The 17,389-nt window shown below is 56.3% G+C and overlaps 1 protein-coding gene across 1 annotated transcript; it reads right to left on the bottom strand.

Moving 5' to 3' along the window:
* Positions 1-294: 294 nt before the first annotated feature.
* Positions 295-8,740, bottom strand: LOC309584007 (kallikrein-14-like; the record flags this gene model as incomplete). The annotated part of the gene is made up of 6 exons (XM_082299898.1): positions 295-447; positions 836-972; positions 3,335-3,538; positions 3,626-3,675; positions 5,774-5,921; positions 8,698-8,740. The coding sequence occupies 6 exons, from the start codon at positions 8,738-8,740 to the stop codon at positions 295-297; spliced, it is 735 nt and encodes a 244-aa protein (XP_082156024.1).
* Positions 8,741-17,389: the final 8,649 nt, after the last annotated feature.

Genomic DNA, 17,389 nt, shown 5'->3' with positions numbered 1-17,389 from the left:
TGAATTTCGGGCTGGATTTGGGGGGATTTTCGGGGTGGATTCTTGGGGATTTTGGGGTGCAATTTTGTGGATTTTTGCGGTGGATCTTTTTGACTTTCAGGCTGGATTTGGGGGCATTTTCGGGGTGGATTCTTGGGGATTTTGGGGATTTTTGGGGTGGATCTTTTTGAATTTCGGGCTGGATTTGGGGGGATTTTCGGGGTGGATTCTTGGGGATTTTGGGGTGCAGCTTTGGGGATTTTGGGGCTCGTGGGCTCTGGGGGGGTTTGGGGGTGGCCGTGGCCATGTTGGGGGTCAGTTCTGGGCCATGGTGTCCTGCAGCCAGCGGCCGTAGCGGCAGAGGTTGACGTAGACCCCGGGTTTCCGGGGGTCCCCGCACACCCCCGGCCCCCACGAGGTGATGCCCTGGAGGCGCCCGTTGCACATCAGGGGCCCCCCGGAGTCGCCCTGAGGGGACAAAATCGGGGGGGGGGGGGGGGGGGGTTGGCTGGTCAGGGGGAGGACCCCAAAACTTGGGGCAAAATTTTCCCCCGAAACAGCGAAAATTTCAGCGAAATCGTGGCAAGAATTGAGCAAAACCACCCTGAAATCACCCCCGAACCGAATTGACCCAGGATCGGCACAAATCGCCCCAAAGCGCCCGAAAATCGCCTCCGAATCCCCCCGAAATACCTCGAATCACCCCAAAAGGGCCTCCAACGACCCCGAAATGGTTCCGAATCACCCAAGGGACCCAAACCGACTCCGAATCAACCCCGATTGGGCCGAAACCAACCCAAATTGGAGGTGAAATCGCCACGAACGGCCTCGAATGGGCCCGAAATGGCGGCCTCACCTGGCAGGTGTCGGCGCGGCTCCGGGGCTCCCCGGCACAGACCATGTTGGGCGTGATGGAGTCGGGGTAGATGCGGCGACAGGTGAGCTCGGGGACGATGGTCACCTGGCTGCAGTGCAGGTCCTTGGGGAAGGTGACTGAAAGCACAGCTGGGGTCAGCTGGGGTCACAGCTGGGGTCACAGCTGGGGTCATAGCTGGGGTCAGCTGGGGTCACAGCTGGGTCACAGCTGGGGTCAGCTGGGGTCATCCTGGGGTCACAGCTGGGGTCAGCTGGGGTCACAGCTGGGGTCATCCTGGGGTCACAGCTGGGGTCAGCTGGGGTCACAGCTGGGGTCAGCTGGGGTCAGCTGGGGTCACAGCTGGGGTCACAGCTGGGGTCATCCTGGGGTCACAGCTGGGGTCAGCTGGGGTCACAGCTGGGGTCACAGCTGGGGTCACAGCTGGGGTCACAGCTGGGGTCAGCTGGGGTCATAGCTGGGGTCAGCTGGGGTCACAGCTGGGGTCAGCTGGGGTCATAGCTGGGGTCAGCTGGGGTCAGCTGGGGTCACAGTTGGGGTCAGCTGGGGTCACAGCTGGGGTCACAGCTGGGGTCAGCTGGGGTCAGCTGGGGTCATAGCTGGGGTCAGCTGGGGTCAACTGGGGTCACAGCTGGGGTCAGCTGGGGTCATAGCTGGGGTCAGCTGGGGTCAGCTGGGGTCATAGCTGGGGTCACAGCTGGGGTCAGCTGGGGTCACAGCTGGGGTCAGCTGGGGTCAACTGGGGTCACAGCTGGGGTCACAGCTGGGGTCAGCTGGGGTCAGCTGGGGTCAGCTGGGGTCACAGCTGGGGTCATCTCTGGGGTCACCTCTGGGGTCACAGCTGGGGTCACAGCTGGGGTCACAGCTGGGGTCAGCTGGGGTCACAGTTGGGGTCACAGCTGGGGTCAGCTGGGGTCACAGCTGGGGTCACACCGGGGGTCAGCTGGGGTCACAGTTGGGGTCAGCTGGGGTCAGCTGGGGTCAGCTGGGGTCATAGCTGGGGTCACAGCTGGGGTCACAGCTGGGGTCAGCTGGGGTCACAGTTGGGGTCAGCTGGGGTCAGCAGGGGTCACACCGGGGGTCAGCTGGGGTCAGCTGGGGTCACAGCTGGGGTCACAGCTGGGGTCAGCTGGGGTCACAGCTGGGGTCACAGCTGGGGTCACAGCTGGGGTCACACCGGGGGTCAGCTGGGGTCACAGCTGGGGTCACACCGGGGGTCAGCTGGGGTCAGCTGGGGTCACAGCTGGGGTCAGCTGGGGTCAGCTGGGGTCAGAGCTGGGGTCACAGCTGGGGTCACAGCTGGGGTCAGCTGGGGTCAGCTGGGGTCAGAGCTGGGGTCACAGCTGGGGTCACACCGGGGGTCAGCTGGGGTCAGCTGGGGTCACAGCTGGGGTCACAGCTGGGGTCAGCTGGGGTCAGCTGGGGTCACAGCTGGGGTCACAGCTGGGGTCAGCTGGGGTCAGCTGGGGTCAGCTGGGGTCACAGCTGAGGTCAGCTGGGGTCATAGCTGGGGTCAGCTGGGGTCATATCGGGGGTCACAGCTGGGGTCACTCCTGGGGTCACAGCTGGGGTCACAACTGGGTCACAGCTGGGGTCATCCTGGGGTCACAGCTGGGGTCAGCTGGGGTCAGCTGGGGTCACCTCTGGGGTCACAGCTGGGTCACAGCTGACCTGAGCTCTCACCTGTGCCCAGGTAACGCCTCAATTCCCCCCTCACCTGCTCCAGGTGTGCCCTCACCTGTGGGCATTCCCAGGAGCTCCCAGGTGCCCTCACCTGTGCCCAGGTGAGCTCTTACCTGTGCCCAGGTACCCCCTCCTCACCTGTGCCCACGTAACCCCTCCTGTACCCCAGGTGCCCTCACCTGTGCCCACGTAACCCCTCCCTCACCTGTGCCCAGCTACCCCCTCCTCACCTGTGCCCAGGTACCCCCTCCTCACCTGTGCCCAGGTAACCCCTCCTGTACCCCAGGTGCCCTCACCTGTGCCCACGTAACCCCTCCCTCACCTGTGCCCAGGTAACTGCCCCTCCCCCCCCAGCTGCCCTCACCTGTGCCCAGCTACCCCCTCGTCACCTGTGCCCAGGTAACCCCTCCCGTACCCCAGGTGCCCTCACCTGTGCCCAGGTAACCCCTCCTCACCTGTGCCCAGGTGCCCCTCATCATCTGTGCCCAGGTAACCCCTCCCTCCCCCAGCTGCCCTCACCTGTGCCCAGCTACCCCCTCCTCACCTGTGCCCAGGTAACCCCTCCTCACCTGTGCCCAGCTACCCCCTCCTCACCTGTGCCCAGGTAACCCCTCCTCACCTGTGCCCAGCTACCCCCTCCTCACCTGTGCCCAGGTAACTGCCCCTCCCTCCCCCAGCTGCCCTCACCTGTGCCCAGGTACCCCCACCTCATCTCTGCTCAGGTAACCCTCACCTGTGCCCAGGTAACCCCACCTCACCTGTGCCCAGGTACCGCCTCCCCCCCCCAGCTGCCCTCACCTTCAGGGCTGGTGGTGGAGCCCCAACCGGAGATCTGGCAGGTGGTGCCGGGCACGGCGCAGGTGCGTGCCAGCGGCAGGGGGCTCACCTGGCGGCTCAGGTGCGCGGGCACCTGCAGCCGCAGCAGCATCAGGTCGCCGTCCTTGGAGGTCTCGTTGTAGCCGGGGAAGCGGAAGACGCGCACCGAGCGCCGCCGCTGCTCGCCTGGCACAGGTGCGGCCTCGCCCGCCGGAGCGGCCGCCTCACCTGGCGAGGCCTCGCCCGCGGCGTTTGTGCCCGCCGGGGCCTCACCTGGGCGCACCTGGTGGCGGCCGCGGCCTCCGAGGCGGACGCTGATGGGGCTGTGGGGAGAGAGAGGGGTCAGGTGAGGGGTGGGTGGTAGCCAGGTGGTAGCCAGGTGGTAGCCAGGTGTGCCCAGGTGGTACCTGAGCCATTCCCGAGTGCCCAGGTGAGACTCTCCCCATGCCCAGGTGAGTCCCCTGTGAGCCCTCCCTCCCCTCAGGTGTGCCCAGATGTGCCCAGGTGGTCCCTCCCGTGCCCAGGTGAGCCCAGGTGTGCCCAGGTGACCCCAGGGGTGCCCAGGTGACCCCAGGTGTGCTCAGGGGTGCCCAGGTGACCCCAGGTGACCCCAGGTGTGCTCAGGGGTGCCCAGGTGGTCCCTCCCGTGCCCAGGTGAGCCCAGGTGAGCCCAGGTGTGCCCAGGGGTGCCCAGGGGTGCCCAGGTGGTTCCTCCCGTGCCCAGGTGAGCCCAGGTGTGCCCAGGTGACCCCAGGTGACCCCAGGGGTGCCCAGGGGTGTCCAGCTGGTCCCTCCTGTGCCCAGCTGACCCCAGGGTTGCCCAGATGTGCCCAGGTGACTCCAGGTGGTACCCAGGTGCTACTTGAGCCATTCCCGAGTGCCCAGGTGAGCCTCTCCCCATGCCCAGGTGAGTTGCCCGTGCCCAGGTGAGCCCCAGGTGAGCCCTCCCCCCCCTCAGGTGTGCCCAGATGGTCCCTCCTGTGTCCAGGTGAGCCCAGGTGTACCCAGGTGACCCCAGGTGACCCCAGGGGTGCCCAGGTGACCTCAGGTGTGCCCAGGGTTGCCCAGATGTGCCCAGGTGAGCCCTGCCATGCCCAGGTGTGCCCAGGTGACCCCAGGGGTGCCCAGGTGACTCCAGGTGTGCCCAGGGTTGCCCAGATGTGCCCAGGTGGTCCCTCCCATGCCCAGGTGAGCCCAGGTGACCCCAGGTGTACCCAGGTGTGCCCAGGTGACCCCAGGGGTGCCCAGATGTGCCCAGGTGTGCCCAGGTGGTCCCTCCCATGCCCAGGTGAGCCCAGGTGACCCCAGCTGACCCCAGGGTTGCCCAAGGGTTCCCAGGTGGTCCCTCCCATTCCCAGGTGACCCCAGGTGACCCCAGGGGTGCCCAGGTGACCCCAGCCAGTCCCTCCCATGCCCAGGTGACCCCTCCTGTGCCCAGGTGACCCCAGGTGACCCCAGCCAGTCCCTCCCGTGCCCAGGTGGCCCCAGGGGTGCCCAGGTGTGCCCAGATGTGCCCAGCTGGTCCCTTCCATGCCCAGGTGACCCCAGGTGACCCCAGGCGTGCCCAGCCAGTCCCTCCCATGCCCAGGTGACCCCAGCTGACCCCGGCCAGTCCCTCCTGTGCCCAGGTGACCCCAGGTGACCCCAGGTGTGCCCAGGGGTGTCCAGCTGGTCCCTCCCGTGCCCAGCTGACCCCAGGGGTTCCCAGGTGACCCCAGGTGACCCCAGGGGTGCCCAGGTGACCCCAGGTGTGCCCAGGTGACCCCAGCTGACCCCAGCCAGTCCCTCCTGTGCCCAGGTGACCCCAGCTGGTCCCTCCCGTGCCCAGGTGACCCCAGGGGTGCCCAGGTGACCCCAGGGGTGCCCAGCCGGTCCCTCCCGTGCCCAGGTGACCCCAGGGGTGCCCAGGTGACCCCAGGTGACCCCGGCCAGTCCCTCCTGTGCCCAGGTGACCCCTCCTGTGCCCAGGTGACCCCAGGTGACCCCAGGGGTGCCCAGCCGGTCCCTCCCATGCCCAGCTGACCCCAGCTGACCCCGGCCAGTCCCTCCTGTGCCCAGGTGACCCCAGGGGTGCCCAGCTGACCCCAGCCAGTCCCTCCTGTGCCCAGGTGACCCCAGGTGTGCCCAGCTGACCCCAGCCGGTCCCTCCCGTGCCCAGGTGACCCCAGGTGTGCCCAGCTGACCCCAGCCGGTCCCTCCCGTGCCCAGGTGACCCCAGGTGTGCCCAGGTGACCCCGGCCGGTCCCTCCCGTGCCCAGGTGACCCCAAGGGTTCCCAGGTGACCCCAGGTGTGCCCAGGTGACCCCAGCTGACCCCAGCTGACCCCAGCCGGTCCCTCCCATGCCCAGGTGACCCCAGGTGTGCCCAGGTGACCCCGGCCGGTCCCTCCCGTGCCCAGGTGACCCCGTTACCTGGCCGTACCCGGGGGCGTGGCAGTGGGCGGCGGTCAGGACCCACCTGGGCGCCACCAGGGTGCCCCCGCAGATGAAGCGGCGCCCCCGGAAGAGCGCGGCCTGCCAGGGCGGGGCACAGGTGTGGCCCTCCAGCACCCACCTGGGCACCCGCGCACCTGGGGGGACACGCGGCTGAGGCACCTCTGGGGTCCCCCAGGTGGGCTCCCAGGTGAGGTTTTGGGGGGTCCCAGGTGAGTTTTGGGGGGTCCCAGGTGGGGTTTTGGGTTCCCAGGTGAGGTTTGGGGGTCCCAGGTGGCTTTTGGGGGGTCCCAGGTGAGGTTTTGGGGGGTCCCAGGTGGATTTTGGGGGGTCCCAGGTGGATTTTGGGGTGTCCCGGGTGGATTTTGGGGTCTCCCAGGTGGATTTTGGGGATCCCAGGTGGGTCTTGGGGGTCCCAGGGGGATTTTGGGGAGGTCCCGGGTGAGTTTTGGGTTCCCAGGTGGATTTTGGGTGTCCCGGGTGAGGTTTTGGGGGGGGTCCCAGGTGAGGTTTTGGGGGGTCCCAGGTGGATTTTGGGGGGGTCCCAGGTGAGTTTTGGGGGGTCCCAGGTGAGTTTTGGGGGTCCCAGGTGAATTTTGGGAGCTTCCAGGTGAGTTTGGGGATCCCAGGTGGATTTTGGGGTGTCCCAGGTGAGTTTTGGGGGGTCCCAGGTGGGGTTTTGGGTTCCCAGGTGAGGTTTTGGGGGGGTCCCAGGTGGATTTTGGGGGGTCCCAGGTGAGGTTTTGGGGCTCCCAGGTGAGTTTTGGGTTCCCAGGTGAGTTTTGGGGGTCCCAGGTGAATTTTGGGAGCTTCCAGGTGAGTTTGGGGATCCCAGGTGGATTTTGGGGTGTCCCAGGTGAGTTTTGGGGGGTCCCAGGTGAGTTTTGGGTTCCCAGGTGGCTTTTGGGGGGTCCCAGGTGAGTTTTGGGGGATCCCAGGTGGATTTTGGGGGGTCCCAGGTGAGGTTTTGGGGGGTCCCAGGTGAGGTTTTGGGGCTCCCAGGTGAGTTTTGGGGGTCCCAGGTGAATTTTGGGAGCTTCCAGGTGAGTTTGGGGTTCCTCAGGTGAGTTTGGGGTTCCCAGGTGGATTTTGGGGTGTCCCGGGTGGATTTTGGGGCCTCCCAGGTGGATTTTGGGGATCCCAGGTGGGTCTTGGGGGTCCCAGGGGGATTTTGGGGAGGTCCCGGGTGAGTTTTGGGTTCCCAGGTGGATTTTGGGTGTCCCGGGTGAGGTTTTGGGGGGGGTCCCAGGTGGATTTTGGGGGGGTCCCAGGTGAGTTTGGGGGGGTCCCAGGTGAGTTTTGGGGGTCCCAGGTGAATTTTGGGAGCTTCCAGGTGAGTTTGGGGTTCCTCAGGTGAGTTTGGGGCTCCCAGGTGGATTTTGGGGTGTCCCGGGTGGATTCTGGGGTCCCCCAGGTGAGGTTTTGGGGATCCCAGGTGAGGTTTTGGGGGGTCCCAGGTGAGGTTTTGGGGGGTCCCAGGTGAGGTTTCGGGGGTCCCGGGTGAGTTTTGGGTTCCCAGGTGGATTTTGGGGTCTCCCAGGTGAGGTTTTGGGGGTCCCAGGTGGGGTTTGAGGTCCCCCAGGTGAGGTTTTGGGGGTCCCGGGTGAGGTTTTGGGTTCCCAGGTGAGTTTTGAGGGGTCCCAGGTGGGGTTTTGGGTTCCCAGGTGAGGTTTTGGGGGGGTCCCAGGTGGCTTTTGGGGGGTCCCAGGTGGCTTTTGGGGGGTCCCAGGTGAGGTTTTGGGGCTCCCAGGTGAGTTTTGGGTTCCCAGGTGGATTTGGGGGGGGTCCCAGGTGGCTTTTGAGGGGTCCCAGGTGAGTTTTGGGGGGTCCCAGGTGGCTTTTGGGGGGTCCCAGGTGAGTTTTGGGGGGTCCCAGGTGGATTTTGGGGGGTCCCAGGTGAGTTTTGGGGGGGTCCCAGGTGGCTTTTGGGGGGTCCCAGGTGAGGTTTTGGGGGGTCCCAGGTGAGGTTTTGGGGGTCCCGGGTGAGGTTTTGGGTTCCCAGGTGAGGTTTTGGGGGGTCCCAGGTGAGGTTTTGGGGGGTCCCAGGTGAGGTTTTGGGTTCCCAGGTGAGGTTTTGGGGGGTCCCAGGTGAGGTTTTGGGCTCCCAGGTGAGGTTTTGGGGGGTCCCAGGTGAGGTTTTGGGGGGTCCCAGGTGAGTTTTGGGGGGGTCCCAGGTGGGGTTTTGGGTTCCCAGGTGAGTTTTGGGGGTCCCAGGTGAATTTTGGGAGCTTCCAGGTGAGGTTTTGGGGCTCCCAGGTGAGTTTTGGGTTCCCAGGTGAGGTTTTGGGGGGTCCCAGGTGGGGTTTGAGGTCCCCCAGGTGAGGTTTTGGGGGTCCCGGGTGAGGTTTTGGGTTCCCAGGTGAGTTTTGGGGGTCCCAGGTGAGGTTTTGGGGGTCCCAGGTGAGGTTTTGGGGCTCCCAGGTGAGTTTTGGGTTCCCAGGTGGACTTTGAGGGGGTCCCAGGTGGCTTTTGAGGGGTCCCAGGTGAGTTTTGAGGGGTCCCAGGTGGCTTTTGAGGGGTCCCAGGTGAGTTTTGGGGGGTCCCAGGTGGCTTTTGGGGGGTCCCAGGTGGATTTTGGGGGGTCCCAGGTGAGGTTTTGGGGGGTCCCAGGTGAGGTTTTGGGGGTCCCGGGTGAGGTTTTGGGTTCCCAGGTGGGGTTTTGGGTTCCCAGGTGAATTTTGGGAGCTTCCAGGTGAGTTTGGGGTTCCTCAGGTGAGTTTGGGGTTCCCAGGTGAGTTTGGGGTTCCCAGGTGGATTTTGGGGTGTCCCGGGTGGATTTTGGGGTCTCCCAGGTGGATTTTGGGGATCCCAGGTGGGTCTTGGGGGTCCCAGGGGGATTTTGGGGAGGTCCCGGGTGAGTTTTGGGTTCCCAGGTGGATTTTGGGGTGTCCCGGGTGGATTTTGGGGTCTCACCTGAGGCCACGGGCAGGAGCAGCAGCAGGAGCAGGAGCTTCATCCCGAGGGGATTCTGGAAAACGGGGAGGGAAAAATGGGAATTTGGGGGGAAAAATGGGAATTTGGGAGGAAAAATGGGAATTTTGGGGGGAAAATGGGAATTTTCTGGGAAAAATGGGAATTTTGGGGGGAAAAATGGGAATTTTCTGGGAAAAATGGGAATTTTGGGGGAAAAATGGGAATTTTCTGGGAAAAATGGGAATTTTGGGGGGAAAAATGGGAAATTTGGGGGGGAAATGGGAATTTGGGGGGGGAAAAATGGGAATTTGGGGGGAAATGGGAATTTGGGGGGGAAATGGAAATTTTGGGGGGGCAAATGGCAAATTTGGGGGGGAAATGGGAATTTTGGGGGGGGAAATGGGAATTTGGGGGGAAAAATGGGAATTTTGGGGGGGAAATGGGAATTTTGGGGGGGAAATGGGAATTTGGGGGGGAAAAGGGAAATTTGGGAGAGGAGAGAAGGGAATGAAGGGGAAAGGGGGGAAAAATGGGGAATAAAGGAGGGAAAAGGGGAAAAAGGGGGGAAAGGAGGAAGAAAAGGGGGAAAGGAGGGGAAAGGTGGGAAAAAAGTGGAATTTCAGGGGAAAAGGGGCAAAAAGGAGGGAAAATGGGGAAAATCGAGGAAAAATCGAGGTGAAAAAGAGGGGAAAGGGGGGAGGGGAAAAAAGGGGGAAATTCGGGAAAGGGGAGGAAAAAATGGGGGAAAAGGGGAAAATTTGGGGGAAAAGGGAAAAAATGGAGGAAAAATTGAGGAGGAAAAGGGGGGGAAGGGGGAAATGGGGAAATTTGGGGGAAAAGGGGGGAAATGGAGGAAAAAAGTGAAAAAATGGAAAAATTGAGGAGGAAAAGGGGGGAAAAAGGGGGGAAGGGGGAAAATTTGGGGGAAAAGGAGGAAATTTGGGGGAAAATGGAGGAAAAATTGAGGAGGAAAAGGGGGAAAAGGAGGAAATTCAGGTAAAAAAGGGGGAAATTTGGGGGAAAAGGGGGAAAATTTGGGGAAAAGGGGGAAAAGGGGAGAAATGGGGAAAAAATTGAGGAGGAAAAGGGGGAAAAGGAGGAAATTCAGGTAAAAAAGGGGGAAATTTGGGGAAAAAGGGGGAATTTGGGGTAAAAATGGAAAAATTGAGGAGGAAAAGGGGGAAAAGGGAGGAAATTCAGGGGGGAAGGGGGAAATTTGGGGAAAAAGGGGGAAAAATGGGGGAAAAGGGAGGAAATTTGGGGAAAAAGGGGGGAAAAGGGGGGAATTTGGGGAAAAAATGGAAAAATTGAGGAGGAAAAGGGGGAAAAGGGAGGAAATTCAGGGGAAAAGGGGGGAAATTTGGGGGAAAAAGGGGGAAATTGGGGTAAAAATGGAAAAATTGAGGAGGAAAAGGGGGAAAAGGGAGGAAATTCAGGGGGGAAGGGGGAAATTTGGGGAAAAAGGGGGAAAAATGGGGGAAAAGGGAGGAAATTTGGGGAAAAAGGGGGAAAAAGGGGGGAATTTGGGGAAAAAATGGAAAAATTGAGGAGGAAAAGGGGGGAAAGGAGGAAATTCAGGTAAAAAGGGGGAAATTTGGGGAAAAGGGGGAAAAGGGGAGAAATGGAGGAAAAATTGAGGAGGAAAAGGGGGAAAAGGAGGAAATTCAGGGGGGAAAGGGAGAAATTTGGGGAAAAAGGAGGAATTTGGGGTAAAAATGGAAAAATTGAGGAGGAAAAGGGGGAAAAGGGAGGAAATTCAGGGGGGAAGGGGGAAATTTGGGGAAAAAGGGGGAAAAATGGGGGAAAAGGGAGGAAATTTGGGGAAAAAGGGGGGAAAAGGGGGGAATTTGGGGAAAAAATGGAAAAATTGAGGAGGAAAAGGGGGAAAAGGGAGGAAATTCAGGGGAAAAGGGGGGAAATTTGGGGGAAAAAGGGGGAAATTGGGGTAAAAATGGAAAAATTGAGGAGGAAAAGGGGGAAAAGGGAGGAAATTCAGGGGGGAAGGGGGAAATTTGGGGAAAAAGGGGGAAAAATGGGGGAAAAGGGAGGAAATTTGGGGAAAAAGGGGGAAAAAGGGGGGAATTTGGGGAAAAAATGGAAAAATTGAGGAGGAAAAGGGGGGAAAGGAGGAAATTCAGGTAAAAAGGGGGAAATTTGGGGAAAAGGGGGAAAAGGGGAGAAATGGAGGAAAAATTGAGGAGGAAAAGGGGGAAAAGGAGGAAATTCAGGGGGGAAAGGGAGAAATTTGGGGAAAAAGGGGGAATTTGGGGTAAAAATGGAAAAATTGAGGAGGAAAAGGGGGAAAAGGGAGGAAATTCAGGGGGGAAGGGGGAAATTTGGGGAAAAAGGGGGAAAAATGGGGGAAAAGGGAGGAAATTTGGGGAAAAAGGGGGAAAAGGGGGGAATTTGGGGGAAAAATGGAAAAATTGAGGAGGAAAAGGGGGAAAAGGGAGGAAATTCAGGTAAAAAGGGGGAAATTTGGGGAAAAAATGGAAAAATTGAGGAGGAAAAGGGGGAAAAGGGAGGAAATTCAGGGGAAAAATTTGGGGAAAAAGGGGGGAAAATGAGGAAATTTGGGGAAAAGGGGGGAAATTTGGGGGAAAAGGGGGGGGGAAGGGAAAAAAAAAAGGAGGGGAAAGGGAGCCGGGAAAAGGGGGGGGAGGGGAAAGGGAAAAGCGGGAATTCCGGGAGTGGGGGAGGGGAAAGGGGGGGGAGGGGAGGAGGGAGCCGGGAAAGGGGGAGGGGAGGGACGGGAACGGGAATTCCGGGAGCCAGGGAAGCGCCGGAACCGGCGAATTCCCGATGGGAAAAAGCCAAAATTCCAACCGGGAAGCGCCGAAATTCCCCTCGGGATCTTCCCGGAGCTCCAAAAATCCCCTCGGGAGCCTCCAAATTCCCTGAGGAAGCCCAAAATTCCCTCCGGGAGCCCCAAATTCCCTCGGAAAAGCCCCAAATTCCCTCGGAAAAGCCCCAAAATTCCTTTGGGATCCTTCAAAAATGCCCTCGGGATGCCCCAAATTCCCACCGGGAAACGCCAAAATTCTCTCGGGGTGGCCAAAATTCCCCAGAACTGGCCAAAATTCCTTGGGAAAAGCCCGAAATTCCCTCTGGGAGCCCCGAAATCCCCTCAGGATCGCCCGAAATTCCCTGGGGATCCCCCAAAATTCCATCTGGGAACCCCGGATCCCCTCCTGGATCCCCCAAATCCCCTCGGGATCCTCCAAATCCCCTCGGAAAACCCCGAAATTCCCTCCGGGAGCCCCCAAATTCCCTCGGAATCCCTCAAATCTCCCCTAGAAGCCCCGAAATTCCCTCCGGGAGCCCCGAAATTCCCTCGGGATCTCCCCAATCCCTTCAGGATCCCCCGAAATTCCCTCGGGAGCCCCGAAATTCCCTCGGGGAGCCCCGAAATTCCCTCCGGCAACCCCCAAATTCCCTCGGGATCTCCCCAATCTCTTCAGGATCCCCCGAAATTCCCTCGGAATCTCCCAAATCTCTTCAGGATCCCCCGAAATTCCCTCGGAAAACCCCGAAATTCCCTCCGGGAGCCCCCAAATTCCCTCGGAAAACCCCGAAATTCCCTCCGGGAGCCCCCAAATTCCCTCGGAATCCCTCAAATCTCCCCTAGAAGCCCCGAAATTCCCTCGGGGAGCCCCGAAATTCCCTCGGAAAACCCCCGAAATTCCCTCCGGCAACCCCCAAATTCCTTCGGGATCTCCCCAATCTCTTCAGGATCCCCCGAAATTCCCTCGGAAAACCCCGAAATTCCCTCGGGATCCCCCAAAATTCCCGCCGAGAAGCCCCGAAGTCGCCGTGGAAAAGCGGGAATTCCCTCCGGATCCTTCCGAATTCCCTCTGGGATCCCCTCCCCCCCCCTCCCATTCCCCCCTCCCCGGAATTCCCGATCTCCCGGAATTCCCGATCCCGGAATTCCTACCGGGCGCGTCGGGTCCTGTCCCCGCTCCCGGGATTGCTCGGGAAGGAGGAAGCGGCTCCAACGCCTTCGCCTTTAATCCCAAAAAACCCTTCCGGCTCCTGCCGGGGGTGGGAGCCGGGAATTCCCGGGAGCCGGCGCGGAAAAATGGGAATGGGAGGCGGCAATGGGGAGGGGGCGGTGGGAAAGGGGGAGGGAGGCGAAAAAAAATGGGGGGAATCGGATAAAAAATGGGGGGAATCGGATAAAAAATGGGGGGAATCGGATAAAAAATGGGGGGAATCGGATAAAAAATGGGGGGAATCGGATAAAAAATGGGGGAAATCGGATAAAAATGGGAGAAATCCTAAAAAAATGGGGGAAATCCCATAAAAAATGGGGGAAATCCGATAAAAATGGGGGAGATCCGATAAAAAATGGGGGAAATCCTAAAAAAATGGGGGAAATCAGATAAAAAATGGGGGAAATCCTAAAGAAATGAGGAAATCCTAAAAAAATGGGGGAGATAAAAAAAAAAAAATGGGGGAAATCTGATAAAATTGGAGAAATCCGATAAAAATGGGGGAGATCGGATAAAAAATGGGGGAAATCCGATAAAAATGGGGGAGATCGGATAAAAATGGGGGAAATCTGATAAAAAATGCGGGAGATCCTAAAGAAAATGGGGGAGATCCGATAAAAAATGAGGGAGATCCTAAAGAAAATGGAGAAATCCTAAAAAAATGGGGGAAATCCGATAAAAAATGGGGGAAATCGGATAAAAAATGGGGGAGATCGGATAAAAAATGGGGGAAATCCGATAAAAAATGGGGGAGATCGGATAAAAAATGGGGGAAATCCGATAAAAAATGGGGGAAATCGGATAAAAAATGGGGGAAATCCGATAAAAAATGGGGGAGATCCGATAAAAAATGGGGGAGATCGGATAAAAAATGGGGGAGATCATAAAAAAAATGGGGGAGATCCTAAAGAAAATGGAGAAATCCTAAAAAAATGGAGAAATCCTAAAAAAATGGGGGAAATCCGATAAAAAATGGGGGAAATCCGATAAAAAATGGGGGAAATCCGATAAAAAATGGGGGAGATCATAAAAAAATGGGGGAGATCCAAAAGAAAATGGAGAAATCCTAAAAAAATGGAGAAATCCTAAAAAAATGGGGGAAATCTTATAAAAAATGGGGGAAATCCGATAAAAAATGGGGGAGATCCAAAAGAAAATGGAGAAATCCTAAAAAAATGGAGAAATCATAAAAAAATGGGGGAAATCTGATAAAAAATGGGGGAAATCCGATAAAAATGGGGGAAATCCGATAAAAAATGGGGGAGATCCTAAAGAAAATGGGGGAAATCCTAAAAAAATGGGGGAAATCCTAAAAAAAAATGGAGGAAATCCGATAAAAAATGGGGGAGATCCGATAAAAAATGGGGGAAATCCGATAAAAAATGGGGGAGATCCTAAAAAAAATGGGGGAAATCCGATAAAAAATGGGAGAGAGCACAGAAAAAATGGGAGAAATCCTGAAAAAATGGGGGAGATCCTGAAAAAAATGGGGGAAATCTGATAAAAATGGGGGAAATCCGATAAAAATGGGGGAAATCCGATAAAAATGGGAGAGATCCCAGAAAAATTGGAGAAATCCTAAATAAAATGGGAGAAATTGTAAAAAAATGGGATAGAGCCTAAAAAATGGGGGAAATCCTAAAAAAAAATGGGGGAAATCCGATAAAAAAAGGGGGAAATCCTAAAAAAAATGGGGGAAATCCTAAAAAAATGGGAGAGAGCACAGAAAAAATGAGAGAAATCCTAAAGAAATTGAGAAATCCTAAAGAAAATGGGAGAGATCCTAAAAAAAATGGGGGAAATCGGATAAAAATGGGGGAAATCCGATAAAAAATGGGGGCAATCCTAAAAAAAAATGGAGAGAGCACAGAAAAAATGGGAGAAATCCTAAAGAAATGGGGGAAATCTGATAAAAATGGGGGAAATCCTAAAAAAATGGGAGAAATCCTAAAAAAATTGGGGAAATCATAAAAAAATGGGAGAAATCCTAAAAAAATGGGGGAATCCGATAAAAATGGGGGAAATCCTAAAAAAAATTGGAGAAATCCAATAAAAATGGGAGAGATCATAAAAAAAATGGGAGAAATCCCAGAAAAATGGGAGAAAATCTAAAGAAAAAATGGGGGAAATCCTAAAAATATGGGAGAGATCCTAAAAAAATGGGGGAAATCATAAAAAAATTGGAGAAATCCTAAAAAAATGGGGGAAATCCTAAAAAAAATGGGGGAAATCTGATAAAAATGGGGGAAATCCTAAAGAAATGGGGGAAATCCTAAAAAAAATGGAGAAATCCTAAATAAAATGGGGGAAATCCTGAAAAAATGGGGGAGATCCTAAAAAAAATGGAGAAATCCTAAAAAAAATGGGGGAAATCTGATAAAAAATGGGGGAAATCCGATAAAAATGGGAGAGATCCCAGAAAAATTGGAGAAATCCTAAATAAAATGGGAGAAATCGTAAAAAAATGGGATAGAGCCTAAAAAATGGGGGAAATCTGATAAAAAATGGGAGAGATCCTAAAAAAAAATGGGGGAAATGATAAAAAATGGGGGAGATCCTAAAAAAAAATGGAGAGAGCACAGAAAAAATGGGAGAAATCCGATAAAAATGGGAGAAATCCTAAAGAAATGGGAGGAATCCTAAAAAATGGGAGAAAATCTAAAGAAATGGGAGAAATCCTAAAAAAAATGGGGGAAATCCTAAGAAAAGGGGAGAAATCCTAAAAAAATGGGGCGGGAATCCTGAAAAATGGGAGAAATCCTTCAAAAAGGGTTAAAAAATCCTAAAAAATGGGGGAAATCCCAAAAAAGGGGAGAAATCCCAGAAAAAATGGGAGAGATCCCAAAAAAAGGGGAGAAATCCCCCCAAAAAGGGAGAAAAATCCTAAAAAGGGGAGAAATCCCCCAAAAAAGGGGAGAAATCCCCCCAAAAAGGGGAAAAAATCCTAAAAAATGGGAGAAAAATCCTAAAAATGGGAGAAATCCCCAAATTTGGGGATTCTGGACTTGGGAAGTTCTGGATGTGCTGGGATTGACCCCAAAAAGGCGGAATCGACCCCAAAATCTGGGAATTGACCCCAAAAAGGGGGAATTGTCCCCAAAAAGGGGGAATTGGCCCCAAAATCTGGGAATTGACCCCAAAATTTGGGAATTGACCCCAAAATTTGGGAATTGACCCCAAAATTTGGGAATTGGCCCCAAAATCTGGGAATTAGCCCCAAAAAGGGGGAATTGACCCCAAAAAGGGGGAATTGGCCCCAAAATCTGGGAATTGACCCCAAAATTTGGGAATTGGCCCCAAAATTTGGGAATTGACCCCAAAATCTGGGAATTGGCCCCAAAATTTGGGAATTGACCCCAAAATCTGGGAATTGACCCCAAAATTTGGGAATTGACCCCAAAAAGGGGGAATTGACCCCAAAATTTGGGAATTGGCCCCAAAAAGGGGGGAATTGACCCCAAAATCTGGGAATTGACCCCAAAATTTGGGAATTGGGCCCAAAATTCGGGAATTGGCCCCAAAATCTGGGAATTGACCCCAAAATTTGGGAATTGGGCCCAAAATTCGGGAATTGGCCCCAAAATCTGGGAATTGACCCCAAAATCTGGGAATTGACCCCAAAATTGGGGATTTGGGGGTTCTGGGCCGGGATCGGCTCCTGAGTGACGGCAGCAGCTCCCAGTTCAGCCCAGTTCAGCCCAGTTCAATCCCAGTTCAGCCCAGTTAAGCCCAGTTCAGCCCAGTTCAATCCCAGTTCAATCCCAGTTCAATCCCAGTTCAGCCCAGTTCAATCCCAGTTCAGCCCAGTTCAGCCCAGTCCAATCCCAGTTCAATCCCAGTCCAGCCCAGTTCAGCCCAGTTAAGCCCAGTTCAGCCCAGTTCAATCCCAGTTCAATCCCAGTTCAGCCCAGTTCAGCCCAGTCCAATCCCAGTTCAGCCCAGTTAAGACCAGTTCAGCCCAGTTCAATCCCAGTTCAATCCCAGTTCAGCCCAGTTCAGCCCAGTCCAATCCCAGTTCAGCCCAGTTCAGCCCAGTTCAATCCCAGTTCAATCCCAGTTCAGCCCAGTTCAGCCCAGTCCAATCCCAGTTCAGCCCAGTTCAGCCCAGTTCAATCCCAGTTCAGCCCAGGCCAATCCCAGTACCCCCCAGGCCAATCCCAGTTCATCCCAGTTACCCCCAGTCCCTCCCAGTTACCCCCCAGTGCCTCCCAGTTCAGCCCAGTTCCCCCCAGTCCCTCCCAGTTACCCCTAATCCTCTCCCAGTTCATCCCAGTTACCCCCAGTCCCTCCCAGTTACCCCTAATCCTCTCCCAGTTCATCCCAGTTACCTCCCAGTGCCCCCCAGTCCAATCCCATTTGCTCCCAGTTCAGCCCAGTTCCCCTCAGCTCCCTCCCAGTTCACCCCCAGTCCTCTCCCAGTTCAGCCCAGTTGCTCCCAGTGCCCCCCAGTCCAATCCCAGTTCAGCCCAGTTCAGCCCAGTTCCCCTCAGCTCCCTCCCAGTTCACCCCCAGTCCTCTCCCAGTTCATCCCAGTTGCTCCCAGTGCCCCCCAGTCCAAACCCAGTTCAGCCCAGTTCAATCCCAGTTCAGCCCAGTTCAGCCCAGTTCCCCTCAGCTCCCTCCCAGTCCCTCCCAGTCCCCCCTGCTCCCCTCCCAGTTCCTCCCAGTTCCACTTGGCTCCCTTCCAGTTGCCCCCA

Source organism: Coloeus monedula, assembly GCF_965178545.1.
Source record: "Coloeus monedula genome assembly, chromosome: 35".
Classification (NCBI taxonomy): domain Eukaryota; kingdom Metazoa; phylum Chordata; class Aves; order Passeriformes; family Corvidae; genus Coloeus; species Coloeus monedula.
The sequence above is the reverse complement of the archived record's forward strand: the minus strand, read 5'-3'. Positions and strand labels throughout refer to the sequence as shown.